The 19,195-nt window shown below is 38.7% G+C and overlaps 1 protein-coding gene and 1 long non-coding RNA gene across 9 annotated transcripts in view; one reads left to right on the top strand and one right to left on the bottom strand.

The window, feature by feature from the left end:
- Positions 1–7,855, bottom strand: part of LOC148335135 (uncharacterized) — a 67,945-nt gene extending 60,090 nt beyond the window's left edge. Inside the window, exon 1 of the long non-coding RNA XR_015844078.1 lies at positions 7,604–7,855. This is a non-coding gene — a long non-coding RNA (uncharacterized LOC148335135). The remainder of the gene's footprint in view (positions 1–7,603) is intronic.
- A 30-nt stretch (positions 7,856–7,885) lies between these two features.
- Positions 7,886–19,114, top strand: bnip2 (BCL2 interacting protein 2). Of its 8 annotated transcripts, none has more exons than XM_088298583.1 (12): positions 7,886–8,642; positions 11,846–11,941; positions 12,050–12,117; positions 12,869–13,045; positions 14,491–14,673; positions 14,959–15,061; positions 15,130–15,261; positions 15,338–15,424; positions 15,503–15,601; positions 16,619–16,654; positions 16,863–16,949; positions 17,967–19,114. In XM_088298583.1, exons 1-12 carry the CDS (start codon positions 8,290–8,292, stop codon positions 18,022–18,024), a joined length of 1,479 nt encoding a protein of 492 aa, XP_088154709.1. In that variant the 5' UTR covers positions 7,886–8,289; the 3' UTR covers positions 18,025–19,114. The 8 variants fall into 8 exon arrangements, 4 of the variants coding, with proteins under 4 accessions (XP_088154709.1, XP_088154712.1, XP_088154710.1 ...); XR_015844074.1 differs by having other exon boundaries at positions 7,887–8,642; positions 16,837–16,949; XM_088298586.1 differs by having other exon boundaries at positions 7,887–8,642; positions 16,922–16,949.
- The last annotated feature ends 81 nt before the right edge of the window (positions 19,115–19,195 follow it).

Raw genomic sequence — 19,195 nt, 5'->3', positions numbered from 1 at the left:
CGAACAATTGATTTCACTTCCTGTCATGCTCATCACAACTCGGTGGACCCATAAGCGAAAGTCACGACGAGAGAAGAAAGCACTGCAAAAACCGGAAAGTTATCGACAGCTGCTGTTTTGATTTCGACTGCAACCTGTAATAACATATACATACAGTTAACCCTTTATAAATTTTAAATTTTTTCGGTCAATTTTATTATTTTATATTAATTAACATTTATTTATTTTTTCAAGTTTAATTTTGCACTGAAAACTGCTGACATGTATTATTATTATATACAATATTTACAGTACTTAACAGTATGTACATAAACAGTGCATTTCTCTTCCGCTTTGATATGTTCAACGAATTAATGCGCAAGAAAATATTCCACTTTCTGTATTTTTTCAGGAACATACCCCATAAAAGGCAGAAATTTCAACGACAATACGCCATCATATTCTTGATCAATGTGTCTGATGTTATCTTCTCTAATTGGGTTTCCATTGGAATGGCCAATTAAAAAGGGCTCCATTGCTTTGTTAATAAAGCAATGACTCGGGGGAACATTTGGCTGGCAGTTAATTATGCGGCATCCTCCGACTCTCTTTTGGCCACATGTACAGTGAGACTATAAAGCTGTTATTGTGCTGTGCTTCCTTTTCGTATTTGTATAACAGAAAGAGCGAGCATGTGTTTTGTTGCTGCCGCCACATGCAAACTCTCAGAGTGTGGGAGGTGGTTGTTTAAGCAGAGATGCATTAGCAGATAATACAAGATCTCTGGATTCAGCTCTGGTTACATGAGAGGTAGAAATAATTGTTTGATTTTTTTTTTTCCCCCCTCACCAACATGAGTACATATATTAGTATTGTTGATGTTTTCATCTAGACTACGGAACTCGGGTTCATTATGAGGCAAAGTTGGAAAAGCCAAAGTGGCACAGATGATATTTTCTGTTCCATTTCAAAAACCTTAAGAACAATTCCCATCATTATTTTAGGAGAATCATTGAACGGGGCTCCGTCGGTCGGGTTTCTTGTCTTTCTGGGAAAGAAGATGCTTGAACAGCAGGGGAGTTTGCTTACTGGTAACCATATGGTTTCATGCAGAAGGTCACCAATAACGGTGGTCATTAATACAAAAAAAAAGTTGTGCAAATTAAAGCAATTTGAAAGCAACATTCCATTATTAGTATTTTTGTTTGCTTGGTGTTTTCAAGAAATTTGAATTGGAAACATTTTTAATATTTACCGATAACCACGTGAATACGTGTACTTTACAAAAACGTACGATTCTTTTACTTGTCGGCACTGCTCTTTACATTAACGCCGGATGAGATCAGGCTCAGCCTTTGCCATAATAAAAAATATTGGCTTTTAACAGCGACATTAAAGCACATGGGAGCTCAAGGCCATATCGACATTGTGTAAAAGCCAAAAGACATTGGGTGCGCAGCGTGTCGAGTCCCAAAGCAAAAACAACTATCGCTTCATGTGAGAATGAGCAAATACTTAGCATTTGTGTGACATAAGAGGAACCATAGCAACGCTCACTGAAATAATAAAATATTGAAACGTCTGTGGAACATAAATGCGATTTCTTGCTACGTCTGTCTCCTGCTAATTGAGTTGCTACCAAGAATGTTAGCACTCTGGAGAATAATTTGTCAGTGCAAAACATCGAATGGACCAATTTATTGGTTGCTGCAGGCTGTGGAGTTCCAACAGTCTTTGATCAACCTTTTTAGGTCAGTAACTCTCGAAATGCAGAGAGAAAAATTACACAGTAGAGAAAATATTTCATCTTTTTAAAAGAAGAGGAAGTATTTTTGTGGTTACACTGAAGCTATAATGCTGGATTAATTCTTTTTGAAGGCTTGAAGCCAGAGTAGGAACATAACAGCTTTGGTGCACAATATTTATTGTTTTGTGTGGACGGAAAACTTAAACATTTAACATGAAAAAGTGACAGAAAGAGTAATTATAAGTTTTGCTTTGTCACATCACTCACAAGACGCAAGCTGCTTGTGCTGACAGTTACCAGTCCGCTCAGTCACACCGTCAATTAAAATAAGCCTTCAAATGCTCGTGTAGGCAGAGGCGCTGATCAATCTTTGATTTGGAATCACTTCTGGCTTTTGATGACTTGACAGATGTGCAAAACATGTTGTTTGATAGCAAAGACAAACGTCAAAATGAAGTTTTGTCTCAAAACTACACAAAGCCAATTTATGTGCGAGTCTTGTCCTTAAGGTGAACTTGTTGTTGAAACAAAATGCAGTTCTCATTTCAAATCAAGATGAGTTTTGTCTGACTAGAAAGAATCAGTGATAGAATGATAGATAATTATGAATATGGATCAGAATATTCTGCGGTGCAACAATGTCCAAACAGATTCATTGTGTACTGTTACTTATTTGTCTTTGGGCATAATCTGTTTTCTCCATACAACTCAATAATATGCTCATTTATTGACATTCGAGAGTCAACACGTTGATCGGCCATGACAAACCTGTTCCACTTCCAAAGCTCAATTTGTAAAGCTTCTGTTATCCCATCATAGTCACCAGAAAGACAACCAAACCCATAGCTTGGTTTCCTCCCTCATCAATCTATTGAGGGGCTACAAACGTAGCGCCATGTTAAAACAGAACTTAATTACAACAACCCCGTGTCTGACTATATTATAATATGGCCTTCCTCTTGTTAAGCAGATTCAAACAAGCCTATGCTGATGACTGCCTCCCATTCATTTAACCTACAAATGGCTGCGGACGGCAATTATGCAGGCAGTAAAAGGAAATACTGAGGGGTACATTTAAAAAATGCTGAATAGGTTCAATTAATGTAGGCAAGGTAGTAGAGTGAACTAGGGGGAGGCTTATCATCCTGTGTGCGTTCAAATATGCTGCCTCAACACAAGCAGTCTACATTTGCTTTGCTCGACTGTGCCAACGTTAATCTAACTGAACGCTTGTTTTATTAGGTTTTACATTGACGTAGATTCTTGTCAAATAACATAACGTGGTCTCTTAAGACATGCGTTGCCTCAAAAAAACAAACCATGTTTAATTAAAAATCTAATCACACAGCTTTTTTTTTTTTATCTGAAACACATCCAGCAAAACCCCTTGTGGCGTATCAAACCGAGAAACTGTGAGCCAACAGATCTAATAAACGAAAGCGTATTTGCTCGGAATATGTCAACACCACATAACAACGATGTGCTGTAATTTCATTTATGCTCAAAACATTTCAGCGAGGCCCTCAAGATGAGATATGAGCTTGTGCGGTACGTCGTGCCGCTACGGCTCGCGCATACACGCCGTCTCAGAGGACCTTTAATTTGAGACGGAAAAGTCTGTTCCTTCACTACGAGGTTAAAGTGTGGGTGACACGTGAGGAAAATCACAGCTGAATGCATTAATTAGGTAGACCTAAAAGCCTATTTATCAAAGGCTAAGCCACATGGGAATGATCCCGGGAAGGATCTAGTACAGACGGGACAGGTTAATAGAATAAAAGGCCTTGAATAGAATGTGTGCTTATACATAAAATATCAACCTGATCTCACGTGTAAACGAATCATTAGGACGTAACGATAAAATGTGATGGCAAGCTGCCGACTGCTTAGTGCTTGCAATGACCTTCATCTGGTCTGACAGTGCCAGTTGGCTTCTTATGTTCACTCTGATTAAAATGTCAACGCCTCGGACTTAACTTGAAAAATTCCACATGAAATGAAACAATATTTGCCCAGAGTGAAAAGCAGCTGGTACACATTTCAACTCTCCATCAAGTACCGATATTGAAGTCGTTATCGATTGCTAAATGGTATTGATGATATCGGCAAGTAGGGCTGAATGATTTTCGAAAAAATAATAATAATTTAAAACAGCATATTGAGTAAGCCTGGTTTGTTTAAAAAAAAAAAGGATCAAGATGGCAGCTACACCACACATAACTTCAAAATAAAAGTGTACCAAGGTATTTGTGTCCATGTATTCTTTGGTAAGCTAAGGTATATTTCAGAGTTGACCTTCTCATCATGTGTTACCGTCATAGCAGAAACAAGTATTGCTGCGGCTGGCTTGACTTGGTCTTCCCGATTTAAGTTGAGGGCAGTTTAAATAGCCTTAACAAACTGATGCACCACAATAAGCTGTGTCAGTTTATATATATATACATATTAAATAAAGACTACAATCACGTTTTGGGAGGTTCAAAATTGATTGATTTGTACTACATATTAATATATATTTGAATTGTGCAAGTCCAATAAAGTGCTCCGCAATTCTGACTGAATTGCCGAACTCTGGTCAATCACAAGTGAATATTGAAGAGGGCGCTGTGGTCCATTGTCCCAGCGAGTGATGAACGATGGCCCTTCAGTTGGCGGGCGAAACAGACGGCGCTGATTGAGGGAGCTTAGCTTTACGATGGAACCATGGAATTGTTAACGGGATGTGATAGCTTGCGTCCGCCGAGCTGAGCGGGGAAATAAAGCTGTTGGGATCGGGCTGCTTTGCCATCATTCACAGGGGTAATGATGTCTGTCTGGCTCAGAAGTAAGTAATGGTCCGCCCACAGGTTAGCGACCAGGACACAACGTCGCCCACAAAGTTGAACTTGGATCAGCGAGCAAGGGTCACTGATATATCTTAATGCATTTAATAGGCTACTCAATAAAGATGAGAATATATTGTGATTCCAGAGGTTCGTGAAGCTTATTTGAGGGACAACTGGGTCCAAATTTCAAGCTCTGGAGTTGTGAGGTTGTTCATTCTGCTCCAGTAATGACATAGCTGGGGACCAACATGGCTGCAAAGCCAAAACTCTTTAAATATCCCCTGTGTCCCAATAAAATGGCTTTATGAGCGCAAGTGGGTATGGCTACATACTATAAACGACATTCTTAGGATAACAACAGAGGTAAGAGCATGTTGAGAGGACACAGTCAAATATCAAGCTGCACTCAATTATCTTTAGCAGGATAATTAATCAGTTCAGTATGCACATGGAGTCTCAGAGGCATATTTGAGATAATTGTTCTCGTTGACTTGATGAATTATTTGTTTGCTGATTTAATTATTTTCGCATTTGGAAAACAAATGATTCTGCGCTCATACAAAGCAGTAGAGCACATGTATTTGTTTCTTAATTTCTTGTGACAGAGGGGTGAAATTCACAAAGTACACTGATATTGTGAGACATTCTAATGCAGAATGTCTCTTGAGATGTACACCGGCCATGTTTGCAATTTATGTCATCATGCGTTATCTGGTTCCCGACGACTCTAAAGCTCAGCCGGCAGGAGGTCAATGAAACACGGGTGCCTTGCTGCATTCAGCACACACGACACCGAGTCCACGGCTGATATTGCTCAGCTACGGGGTCAGCCCTCGGTTACAGACACTCTGTCCTGCTATGACTGGCATTCGGAAAACAATCATCCCAGTCCTCACGGCTACTGCAGCACAAATTAGGAGGGCCGTTTTAATGGTGCTTGCTTCTATTTATCATGCTGTTTTAAATGTTTGGCTCATTTGTTTCCTTTAAATATTTCATTTTGCTTAAAATATTCATTTAACTTTGCCTGTAAATTTTTTACCACTCCACCCCACCCGCTATCTGTCTCCTTTTTAGGCCTCTACAATCATAAATAATTATTCATCTACCCAGAAAGAGGATCACATAAAACATGCACATGAATCCTTTTTGTCTTTTCTCATTAGTGATATACTTCGAGTTGCCTAAATACTTCCCCGCTGCTGCATTTATGGAAATTGGTTGGAGAATCTTCCTAATGACTACTTTGGTTACGCCATCCACCTCAGATCCTGGCGTTCCTTCCTCTTTTCAACATGAAAGGAAGGGGAGGTAGCGCAGCAGAATCTGCATACAGCTCTGGAGTTCTTGTGTTATGTATTTATTTTTTTTTAAAAGGGGAACTAGTCACATCCTGCACCTGACAGTTTCACTATATTATTCAAATCAATCGGCACACTTAAGCACTCTCTTGCAATCAATTGTATTTTTGATGAATAAGGAGAGGAGCAATATTAAAGGATGATTCTCGCTTGCAATCATTTATTATCATTTGGCTAGACATATTTCCTAAAATAGTGGCCTCCTCTAATAGCCGCCATCTCCTAATTCATAATCGGGTGTATCATTCACTTGAATAAATAAATGAAGCACCTAAATAAAACTGACAGTTTTTTCGTCACCCTCAGGAAAAAAAAAAACATTAATTAATAACATGGTGCATTAGGCAGGTGAAATTTGCTTTTCTCTTACATGGCATCTGTAAAGCTGAACTTTACAGAAGCCAAATAGAAATTGCAGCAGTAGTTGAGATAAACCTTTCACTCTTCATTTAGCAGAGGTCTGTGAAGGGTTAAAATTTTTGTTTGAAACTCAAAATTGTTCAACTATTCTATTTGAATATATATATTTATATATATATAGTTTTTTTTTATTATTATTTTTTATAATACATAGCATTATTTTGTATTATACAGATTCATTTGCAAAAATAAAGAGGCCTGGCAGTCTGTCGTTGATTAAACATGGATGAGGAAAGACGGTAACCATCATATTGATTGATTATGGAAAAAATGGGATAATGGCATGTTAAAAATATACTCTTGTCCTAGAATCTATGAGCAAATGATATATTGAGAGCTCCATGCGTCATGACTGCAGCCTAGTGAGCAGATTCATCCAAGATAAAATGTAAACATTTGTCCTCATTTGTAATGTAATTGTGCCACGACTCATTAGCAACCACCACCACGGCGGATAAGAAGTATAAACTCTAAATTTGACTGGATTATCCTTTTGTGATGAAGCCTAATGATCCAACAGAGCAAATAGCAATGTGCTAATTAGAAATTACATAGGATGGTCACATGCACACGCAGACAGAATTAACCCGTCATCTGCATTATGTGAGATATGTTTTTAACCATGATATCGAGTGGTATATTTTTTAAATAAATACATTGAAATAAAGTCACTGACAAAGCAGTCCCCCACAAAAAAAGTTAGATTCTATCATGTTAAAATCATCCATCCATCGTTCGTGTTTTTGTTCAATTCAAATCCAAAGGCAAGAATTCAGCTTTTAAGTGTGTATTTGCTGCCACCTATAGGAATAATTTTGTCACTAACTAAGAACAAAATACTGAACAAACCCACCTAGGGACATGCACTAAAAAACTAATCACCGTTTATTTATATTACATATTAATATACACAACATCTGGTATTATAATGTATCAATCACTGCGAGTTAAATCCTGTAAGTGATTATATACTTTAATCAAAGCCGCCAGGGGGAACGACAAAGTAATCACAGTTTATTTACAGTACATTACATATTTATATCTTAAGTACCAAGTCACTTAAAATCTATCATTGTCGCCTGTGGGGATAAGCGGTTTGGATAATTGATGGATTACTTACAGTAGTTAGTATTTATTTTTAGTTAAGATTTAGACTACAGCCCACCCCTATTTTTGGGTGTCAGGAAATCATTCAATAAATATGCAAGTATCATAATAGTGACGTTTTGTTGACTGTGTGATAACTGACAGTCGAAGGTTTTCATACAAACCTGAAAATCCAGTGGACAGCCATGCTTTAAGGAACCTCGGACAGTTACGACCCTAACATTGTGAGAAGACAGCGAGCATCATTAGCTAGCATACTGCTAGTTAGTTTGCCAAATAGAAAATAAAAATATATTAAACCATGCTTTAGAAGTTAGTTACAAACGTAACAGCTGTAGATACTGACGTGGCACCTCGGTAGACTTACACTAATGTGTCACCGGCCACTGAGCAGTGGCCATTTATTTATTGCGGATAGTTTAAGACGTCAGCGTCGATGTCGCGTCATTACTTACGTCAGTTACGTACGCCTGCTGCTTGGAGAGGAAGGAAGGAAGGAAGGAAGGAAACCGACAAGTGGGCTCACTGGCTGCGCACTGCAGCCTGAGAAAAAGCCAGGACACCTTCCATGATCTCTTTCGGAGACACACTTGGAGATTTGGGGAACTATTTCTGCACCCGGTGCGATGTTTGGTACTGTTAATTTAAGAAGATATGTAAGCAAGTCGGTAAGTAGCTTGTTGTCTCCGACAACCAAGCAGAGCTACTCCGCGTGCTAAAGCTAACAAGCTAACATCCAAACTTCTGAAGTTGTGTCATATTTCGAGTGTCTGCTTGATCGATATTACACAAGAAACCGGCGGGTTTTTTTTTTAGCTGACAGGGGCACCGGGGGTGGTAAGCGGACATTATGGCTTCAGACGTGATAGAAAGCGAGGCGACTCTGAAGGGTGTGAGTGACAACAACTTGAACAATAGTCGTCCAGATTTTGGCACACCCAGGCGGACTCACGAGAGCTCCGGGAACAGACGCACGTCCAGTCCTTCGTCTTCTGGGGTGTCGGGAGAAGTGGACGAGGAGGAGTTGGACGAGCTCCAGAACAGCACGGCGTCCACGGTGGAAAATGGCGAGGAGGCACTTGAAGAGAGTTTAACCAAAACAAGCAGCAGTCCACAGGAAAGGACGAGCCCGGACGGTGAACAGAAGCCTGGTGTCCCGGTGAACCTTCCTCAGGCGAGCTCGCCAGCTGGACCCAGTGGAAGGTATGTTATGTTGTGTATACTTGATTATGTCATATGTACACATGCAGAATCTGGTCACGTACATAAGGGTTGTTTAAATGGTTTCTCGTTTTGCAAGTGCACTGGTGCGTTCTGTTCGATCAACCCATTCATGGAATGTAATACTCGTGCTGAACCTTTTTAAATAATATAATTGCGTTTTGCTATTTGCCTCAGTCTTGCGACTGCGATTTCACATGCCATTAGTTTTTCGAGGTTTTAAGGGTATTGTATTTAATTAGTGTGTATATTACAACACAATATCAGATTTATTATATGGAAATGTGTTGGTCTTATTCCTAAAACGGCAATAGAACCATTAATTTATGTGAAAGACACTTTATCTACTTAAATTAGAATTGTTAACTTACTAAGCAATTTGGTTTGGTCTTTAAGAACTCAGAACAATATGTTAAAATTATACCAAACAAAATAAGCATAATAAGTCAGTAAGTCATAAATAGGATTATAACAATAATGCAAACAAATCTGTGACTATCACTTCAACATTTCATGTTTTGTGAAACAATCATGTGTAAACATGAGGACTGCTCTTCTTATGCAAATTAATCTAGACACTAACCAACTAATAAAATGTACTTAAAAAATAGAGATAAGAGAGATATAATGCGTTTTTGTTTGTTTGTTCAACTCTCAACCATCAGATTCTTCTCTAAACATCTGAACAACTGGTTTGCAGATAATCAAATCTGTTGCCATGACCCTTCATAAACTATTACCTATAGTCGTCACCCATTGTACTTTAATTCTGCCCTTTTGTAATTTTATTGTGTTTTATTTCTAATCTATTTTTGTATTCATTGATCATCCACCAATCAACAGATGGAAATTAGCCATGGTCTTTTTTTATAATCCTCTCTCAATATACTCTGTCCATTTTTCAAAATGAATGAACTTAAAACTTCAATACATTTCAACGACTGTCAGAGAAGTATTAATTTAATGGTTTGTGTGCTTGATCTAATCTGGCTAACTAAGGCAGCCAAATATCAGAGGCACCTTTCAGTAAACCAAATAAAACCTCATCAACATAATTAATGTACTCTAGTATGTGATCATATTGCGCCAATGTGAGCGTTGCTGTTTTGTAAAGCCTTATTTTCTTTTGCTTAATCTCATCAGGTTGCGCACACACTTTTCATCTTGTGTTGTACATGCCTGCAATCAAGTGTATTTATGTCATTTTGTTCTGGAATAAAATGTTGTTTGACAGGCTGTAAAGTGCAGATAGCTTGGCCACAGTAATTGCCATTGCGCGCTGAGATTAGTTCTTCTTTTACACCCCAAACTGTTAAAATGGCAGCTGTGCCGATAAACAAAACAACACTCAACATTTACACTGCGTTTGAGCCACATGTTGCTCAAGTCCATGCTTTAGTGAAATAGACTTCCAGGTAGCATCGCTATCAATGTTGAATTTGACTTATTTTAACTCCAAGAGCTATGTACTGAGTGCTCTGCGCTGAACCAAACATCAGCATTATTTCAGCATCTCAGCCAGTCCGCTACTGATTAATTTCTTAAATCTCCATTTGCAGTACAGATTCCTGTACTACCTTTACATCTAGGTTGCATGTTATGTGGGGGGATTTAGGCACATACATAAGCGCTACCAGCTAAGCCAAATACTTTCAGTATGGTCAAGTACGGAATACCCAGCATACTTGTTTGTCTGGGTTTTGCAAGGAACAGCCATGTATGTGATTGTTGCATCAAAGGCAGCACTGTCCAGCAAGCATACAGATGGATCAGCATTAGCCAAGGGAACCTTGTGGTTCAGAGACCTAAGCCTTAAACACCAGCGCATAAGCTTTTCGAGAAGCCAGTGATCTGATTAGGTGGCAAGTAGTAAATTGTAACAGTTGGAAAGACTTAATGATCGTGCATGATTGGGCAAGCGGTATTTGGACAGAGAACAACAGTGGTAAAGATTAGGGAACGATAGCGTATCATGTACCACCCGTATTAGGATTGCTCAAATTGACTTGGTCTGTGTTTTGAGGTCAAATCACAATTAATTGCGCATAAAGAAATCTCAATCTGGAAAATTCTTATTAAAGACCCTCTACTTTTGCTAGAAATTCACTAGTAATTTATGTCCAATAATTTCATTTCTGGTTATCTCGTTCGTTGTAGAATCTGAAATCCTCCCCAAGATGTCTGCAGCCAAATCCCATCAATGCTGTCACAAAGTCTCTTGCCATATTTCACAATATTGTTATAGCATAGGAGTCAAAAAAGATGGCAGGTTATTTGCAAAATATGCATCAGATAGACGCAACTGCGCCTGGCATGACATACAAAATACTTGTCAGACAACAAAAATTGGATTCAACAAAATAGAGTGGGGATAGCAAATTATGGTGTGTAATGCAACCTATACCTTAGTCATAAGTGTGAAAATGTTTATTTCCTCAGTGGATGACTCCTTGCAAAGATATTTCCCTTGGTTCTTTCAAAAAAGTTTTTGGGATGAAAGGTCACATGTATTCAGCTCTTTGATGTTAATGTTAAATACGGCCTTGCACTTCCCAATTTTGTCTAACAATGATATTATTTCACAGCACATGCGTCAGAGGCCAAATCCTATAAGATAATGTGTGAACTGTGAGGTGTTCTTTCCATTATCAACAAAACAATTAATGCTTTTGCTCTACACTGCACCAGAAACACACAAATGTGTGTGTGTTGGCAATAACTGGCTCAGCACCATTTCCCTCACAATGAGATACTTTCACAAAATTGTAATTTTTGAGAGATTTGCAAAGGTTTAAGTCCTTGTTGTATCCTATATAAAATACATTTCTTTTTTGGAGCACACTTAAAGGGAATTTTCCGATAGTGTACAAGTGTCCAGGTAGTCATGAAGCTTAACCTTTTTAAGGCGTAACGTTTCATGTTGTTCTTCAAATGTTTTAACTTTGTTCGAACTTGTAGTGTCAGAGGAATTAAATGAGAGCTTCGTTGGCTGCTAGCAAATCCTCAATGTTCGTTCCCGTAATCCTCCACGGCCTATACGAGTCAGTCAGAGTTAGAGAAACGTGTTTACTATCCGTGTAGGACTGATGACTCCTCGGACCCTTCTTGCATCGAACATATTTGCCGTTCAATAGCAGCATTGTGGTGAGAAAAGTTTTTAATTTGTTGTTTGTTTTCGTACCCAGCCTGGAGCGCCAGGAATCAGTTGCCACGACAGAGGCCCGATTAAGGATGGAGGGAGTCGAGCTTAAGGAAGAGTGGCAGGACGAGGACTTTCCACGGTAGTATTGCAAGCACCCCGATTGTCGTAGGGAACTTGAGGACGGCGCATTACAGCTCGGCAGTGTACAGGTTGAAAAATACTTATCTGATTTCATTCTGCCCGGTAGGCCTCTACCGGAAGAGGAGGAGCTTGAAGAAGAGTTGTTTGCTGGAGCCTCCGAAGAGGGCGATCCTGGTAATCAAAAACTTTTGTTACTGTACAGCATAGTGGATAAACAGGAATGCAGGACGCTATACTTATTTGCGGCATCTATTCAGAGCCAATACAAGACATTATGAGAAATGCTTGTTTGCAAATATAGCGATGCTTCATTTTTTATGCAATTATTTCCTCTCGACCGTGAATGAGGATTTAATTATTTTTTTTTGTAAAGGCTGGATTGTATTGGCCCTCAATAGATTTTGTACAGGTACCGAATTGTCTCCATTGAGTGCATCTTCTGCATTATTGGTGTGGAGAGTGATTTCAAAGAAAAAGTATAAACTCGTAAAGATGTTTTTTTTCCTTAAAGCAGTGGTCTGCAAGGGCGATTGTTGGCTGACCAATGAAATGCTACAACAACCAACGCAAATGCACTGTGTATTTTAATGTACCTGGATATCGTCACTGTTGTAACACAACAAACACCATAGATCAACTAACGTGCATGAACGAGCAACACAAAAACTGAGGTATTTCTCAGATAATAAAAATAAAATAAACGTGAAGCCACATTATGTAACTATATTAGCAGCGTCCTCCATGTCTTGGCGGGAGTCATGTCAGGGACCGATCACAATTTCCCCGTTCAAAGTCAACGAAAATACATCTCTATGCCAAAAAACTGAATAATAATATTAAGTGATTTTCTTTCCTTCCTGTTCTCAAAAACTATCTCGTAAACAAATATACTCATAATGCTTATTATTCTCCATGTGTATTGCAGGTTATGTGGCGAACCACGGTAAGAAGGAAAAGAAAAAGCTGGCGGCTCCCGATATCAGCCTGACTCTCGACCGCAGTGAAGGTTCCATTCTTTCTGATGAGTTGGATGAAAGCACAGAGCTGGACCTGGACGACATGGACACGCCTTCCGACAACAGCAATGAGTTTGAATGGGAAGGTAGGGGCCTTTTGACAACACAGCTTTACAATTCAGAATGTGCCCATCCGTCAACTTTGTCATGTTTGTATATGAGAATACAAATATGCATGCTTTTAACCTGCAGTGGTGCAATTTGTCAGTGAATTGTTGTGCAGGTCATGCACTTCAACACACACGAAAGTGCTTATTGTTTTTCTGGTTCTTTGATCAGGATAATGCTATTCGGACAAAAGTGTTGGGACACACTCATTATACATACAGAAAGTTAAATGATGTTTAAGGTCAGGGCTCAAGTTCTTACTCATCCGACTCATGAAGCCACCCTTGTTTTACACACTGCTCACTGGGAATATAAAATTTAAAACAAATAAGACCCCTCGATTGTTAAGGGGTCTGTCCGTCTGTCTGTTTTTAATATAATGTTGTCTTTATTGGTTCCCCAGGATTGAGTGAGTAGGGAACTGTCTAAAGTGAAGTTACAATATGATGTTGTTTTTGTCTTTCCACACTGCTGCCTTCCGCTTTTTCACGTGGAAGGATTGTTTCCATTGCCTGTCTGGAAACAGGCTGCAGGCCAGCAACAGGTTTCTTGTTCTCGCTCGTGGTAAGGTTCCTTGGATGGTCCCCGAACGCCCCCAATTTTTTTGTCAATCTTACCATGTCCAGATTATGTTCTGTTGTCACCTTTTTTTTTTTTTTTTCAAAAAGAAAAGAAATCATCATCTTTTTCATTTTTTTTTTTTTTGGGTGCATGACTTTTTCATCTTTTGTTAAATTTGAGCACATTTTAAGAAACCCTTGTAATGCATGTGTCATTCCTGCAAACATGATACATTTAATCAAATGCAAATATTAGACAAGACTCTTAATAGTAATCCAGTCTATAAACCACAAAATATACTTAATGTTGAAGGGAAAATTGTTTTTCAGTGAACACAGTATTGAATTAATCAAAAAACTCTTGTTAAAAACCAGTGCAAATAAAAGTAATTGTTCATTCATCAGTGACACCATCACTTTTGAATGGGAGTTCAATTACTACAATTTGCATCGAAAGAGTTAATCCTATGAAGTCAGGGTATTTTCATTACCTGATGAAATTTGTAGGGTATACTGTTGTGTTAATAAAGCGTAAGTGGAGCGGAAAATATAAATCAGGCTGACAATCTTGATGCTTAATCCATTAATAGTCTAAATGGCCGCAAGCGATGTAGCCTTGATTCTTCCCGTAATGATTCGTTGCTTTCTCCACCACCTTCAGTTCTGTTACATTGTGACATGCAAAGATCATCCCCTCTGTACTGCTATTAAAACAAAAATGGTGAGATTTATTTTTTTATTCTGATGCAGCATGGTGATCCCTATTGATCTGCCTATTGATCAACCGATGTTAAAAGTGATTTATTCCAATCGGGGGTACGAAACAAACAATAACCACCTGATTACATTTACTTTCCTCTCAGATGATCTCCCAAAGCCCAAAACTACAGAGCTACTAGAAAAGGGCATGGAGTCAGTCCATCAGTTCTCGGCCTCGGAGGAACGGGACGAAGGCCGGCGCTGGAGGGTGTTTCGCATCGGAGACCAAGAACACAGAGTGGACATGACGGCCATTGAACCGTACAAGCGGGTTATAAGCCACGGAGGTGAGTGTGTAGGTCACATCCCCACGAATACCTGTGAATAGCTTAGTTGCTTGGGCCATTCTCTCATAAATGTCGAAACGAGTCCTCCGTGCATTTTCGTATGCAATCCACTAACAGTGGATGAAGCAAAACAGCAAAAACCTCAACTATGTCCAAAGTCAGCTGGGATAGGCTCCAGCTCACCCTGACTTAAATGAAAACAAGTACTACTAAATGGATGGCTATAATTCCGATGCATTGTATTATCATTGAAATTCTTAAGAATTGATGTATTGTTCTCTTCAGGTTACTATGGAGACGGCTTGAATGCCATAATTGTGTTTGCCGTGTGCTTCATGCCTGAGAGCAGTCAACCAAATTACAGATACATCATGGACAATTTATTCAAGTGAGTGTTTTGTTTGCATCCCGGCTGAACATTTCCGAACCTTCAGTAATGTCATGAAACCCTCGCAGGTATGTCATTGGCACGCTGGAGCTTTTGGTGGCGGAGAACTATATGATTGTGTATCTTAACGGGGCAACCTCGCGGAAAAAGATGCCAACTGTCGGCTGGCTCCGAAAATGTTACCAGCAGATTGATAGAAGGTTAGTGTGTCTGTAATGTAAACAAACAAATAAAACAATATTGGTCATTTTCTGTATCTCTGTTTCCGTGTTGCAGGTTAAGGAAGAATTTAAAATCTCTTATAATCGTCCATCCGTCTTGGTTCATTCGCACCCTGCTGGCACTCACGAAACCTTTTATTAGGTAACGTGAATTTTCAGAATAGAAAAGAGTTCACCTCTTTGAATGTTCAACATTTTAACACATTTCTAATTTTGACAGCTCCAAATTTAGTCAAAAAATCAAGTTTGTGTACAGCCTGACAGACCTGGCAGAGTTAGTCCCGATGGAGTACGTGTCCATTCCGGAGTGTATCAAGCTGTGAGTACTCGGATCCTCCACACTCACACACATTCTTGCTTTTCTTCCTCTGTGTTTTAAACAAGGAACACACTGTTTTCTTGTCTTCTGATGAGGAACCATAATATTCTTTGATCCACCGCGAAAATGGAATACTTTTACCGTTGTATTGCCGTCAAAATTGCCTACATTTATGTAACAAAATTATTGAGTAGAAATCATTGTGGTAGAGAGGTCGCCTTTCTGGAAAATGTTATGCTTTAAGCCGAAGTGGATCAGGTGATTGTAAATACACAAGAACCACATTTACCAAGCGTATCTGAGTATTTTGTTGCGATAACGACTCTCCAAGTCAGTTCGCATAGTCCAGAATCTCAAAGTTAAAAAGTCCGAGCAGAATATGGATGCATTTTTGAATAGCAGCAAAACGAAGCATATCCACTCCATAGTAAAGTTAAAACTTTTTCATTTTAAACTAAACTGTTTTAGGACATTGTTTGGTGTTTCTTCCCCTCCTATAAAAAAAAAAAAAATTGCTCGAATTGTACGACGCCGATCATGTTTGAGTTTAAAGCAGATGTTGACAAAGTATTGCCACACCTGAATTTTACAAAATCAAGAGGCCTGTCATATTTATTGCGTTATTTTTCCCCTAAAATTGATTGGATACATTGTCTTGTATATTTTTCTTATTCATTTATCTAATTAAATCATAATTTATTTATAGTACATTTTTAATTGTATAATTTAAATTTAGAAAGAAGTTGTTTTTTTTCAGTAATGATAATTAAAATAAAACAAATTTAAAAAACTGCCAAATGTTATGGCATTATCAAATATCAGTTCTCAGTATTGGCAGGTACTCAAAAGTAGGTCCTTACTCATAGTCTGTCTGAAAGAAGTCTTATTGGTGGCCGGCCTTAGCTCAACCTGAAGCAAAACTCGTATACTTGTTTGCTCATTTGGATGTATGCTTGTTCTGTTTATTGGCTGTCTTTTTTTTTCAGCTAAAACTTCATTTCCCTTCCTCCTCTTAAGGTTTGACGAGGAAAAAAATAGGAAAAGCCGTAAAAGGTATCATGTATTTTTCCCCTAGGACTTGTTGCCTTTCACAAAACTAACAACGATAAGTTGCCCCCTACTTAATGTTGTTTTGGATTGAATTATTTTTTTACCACCACTCAAAACCAATGACATTTGATATTCACCGTTGTTTGTCAATTCAAACATATTCACACAGAGTGTTCTTTATGTAGCTTTATTCAAAAAATGTCTATCAAAGAATCTCCACGCTGATGCGGCTCCCAAGAAGCTTGTCTGTGTCTGTTTTCTTGGAAAAAGGTTTACACTGGGACTTTTTTGATATTTGGTAAGTTCAACTTTGTTGGCCCTAATGGAAGTGGGAGGACTCACCAGGAAGTAGCTGGACATGGTCACTGTGGTTGCGCGGTTGCACGATAACTGTGCGCTCACATGGTTCACCCCCCCCACTCTCCTCCTCCGCCAGTCACTCACTGAGTCTAGCCCTCACAGCTTGTTTGCATGACTCACCGCAAACCTAACTGTCACAAGCCTCATTCCTCCTTACTTGCGCACGTTGATTTAATCGGCACATTTTGACCTGATGGTTGCTCATTTGCTTTGGGTTTTTTTAATTCAATTTTGTTTTGGAACATTGTCCGGATGATGCACTGCAGTACATCACGTACACACACTTTTCAACTTAATCTGACCGATAATGTTGTGCACAGCTGCCGAAAGGATCTTTTATGACTTGACAAAATGTTAATAAAAAAAATAAAAATAATAATGATGACAATAAAAAAAAAAAAAAACTAACATGCAAAAATAAAAAAAGGAGCATCTTTTTAGCATGCTCAAAATGTAGAAGAGCTGAACCTGAAGTGCTGGGTTCCGCATTACTCAAAAAGAGTTTGGGTTGCACAATTGCATGTCATTACTTTGCAAGAACACTTGTCCGATGTGATGCAGCGGCTAACTGCTTGTTTAAAATACTAAAAAGACAACCTCATGGCAAATAATTAGGGGGTATTTGTTGTGATTCTGTGTCAAGTTTAAGAAGTTACCCTCTGCATATAGAGTTTGGGAAAAAAAAAAGGACTTAATGCACATGGTTCAAATGTTGTAATCTCCTCAAAAATCAATATAGTGCACAGGACAGGAAAACTGAAATTTCCCAAACGAGCAAAAAGAAAGAGAGAAAAAGACAATTATTTCTAATGGGTAAACAAGTCAAGGTGGTGAAACAGGGTTAATGTATTAAAAAAAAAAAAAACTCGGTCCTATACCTGCGCCGTGTCAAATAAAACAGAAGTCAAAAGAAATGGCTGCATTGCCAATATTATCACGCTGTTTGTATGTGCAGGATTGACCAGGAGGCGCATGGCAAAGTGGAGACGGCCGCCGCCGCCCTTCCCGAGTGATCCTGCCAAATTGCCCAGGATAAGGAAGATGAAGAATGTTCGAATTGCTGCCACTTTTTGTTTTTGCGTGTTTGTGTTTTGGGGTGACGTGACTGGAAAAGATTTGCATCAGGAAAGTGCCTTTTTGATACGATGCTGCCTCTTACTTTGTGGAACATTTTGCGAGTTGCGTTAAGCGGCGCGTCCCTTTTTTTCACCCTCCTCCCCCAAATGCTGTCCAAGAGGTTTTTAATCCTTTTTTGTTTTGTTGTCATTTACTGCCGCTATATCACGTCAAAATGACTTTCTCTTCTTACTGTTGTATCTACTCTTTATTTAAGGCACTCTGTTACAAACATTTGAATCAATGATTGCTGCATGTACTGCTTTATTACATTTAAATATATATTTATATTCCTAAAAAAGTGACAAAAGAAGAGAAAGTAATATATTTTTATTTTTGCTCTGATTTTAAAAAGTGCGTTTTAAGTCTCTGACCGCCTTATAGGAATTTGACACATTTTCATTCATTCTGGGAAAAGCTTTTGGGAACTTTTACCAACATTAACCTGCAACTTGTGTGGGTCTGAACACCACTTTCTCCACGCCGTAGATCAAAACATTTACTGTTGCATTTCTATAAATGTTGCTTGTTTATACTCTATTCATGTGGCTGAAGTCCGTAGTGGCGTCGGGATGTTGCACACGATCCTTTTCCAGTTTGGCCACCGGGTGGCACTATAACCCTTAAATGACGACAACATTTGTGACAATAAATGAATAAGGTGCACTGTAGAATCAAACACGACAATATTTGATCAAGGTCTTTACATAAACTAAATATTATGTAAGGTAACGCCTTTTACAATATAGCTCAAATGGGCTAAGGAAGATGCTCATATGACTGCCTTAATGTTTTCAGAAGGGTCCATGTGATGTTTCCTGAGAAAGTAAGAGGAGAACATTCCTGGGTATATCTTGCAATGTAATGTTTTATTCCATGGACGTGAATTGAATTTTTTTAAAAAGCCACTGATTGTGTAATCTGACTAACGAGATGCACTGTACGCATAATACTAAAGCCATTAAATTGAATGGTCAGAGACAAAAATGAGAGCCTCCTTGTGGTGATTACACGTCCATATGAAGTATATTTGCTTTGATTAACTGCAGGATGCACCTCATCGCCTAC

The sequence above is a fragment of the Idiotropiscis lumnitzeri genome, chromosome 6, assembly GCF_059441095.1.
Source record: "Idiotropiscis lumnitzeri isolate Australia: NSW breed Sydney's pygmy pipehorse chromosome 6, RoL_Ilum_1.0, whole genome shotgun sequence".
NCBI lineage: Eukaryota > Metazoa > Chordata > Actinopteri > Syngnathiformes > Syngnathidae > Idiotropiscis > Idiotropiscis lumnitzeri.
This window is presented reverse-complemented; position numbering and strand designations above follow the sequence as displayed.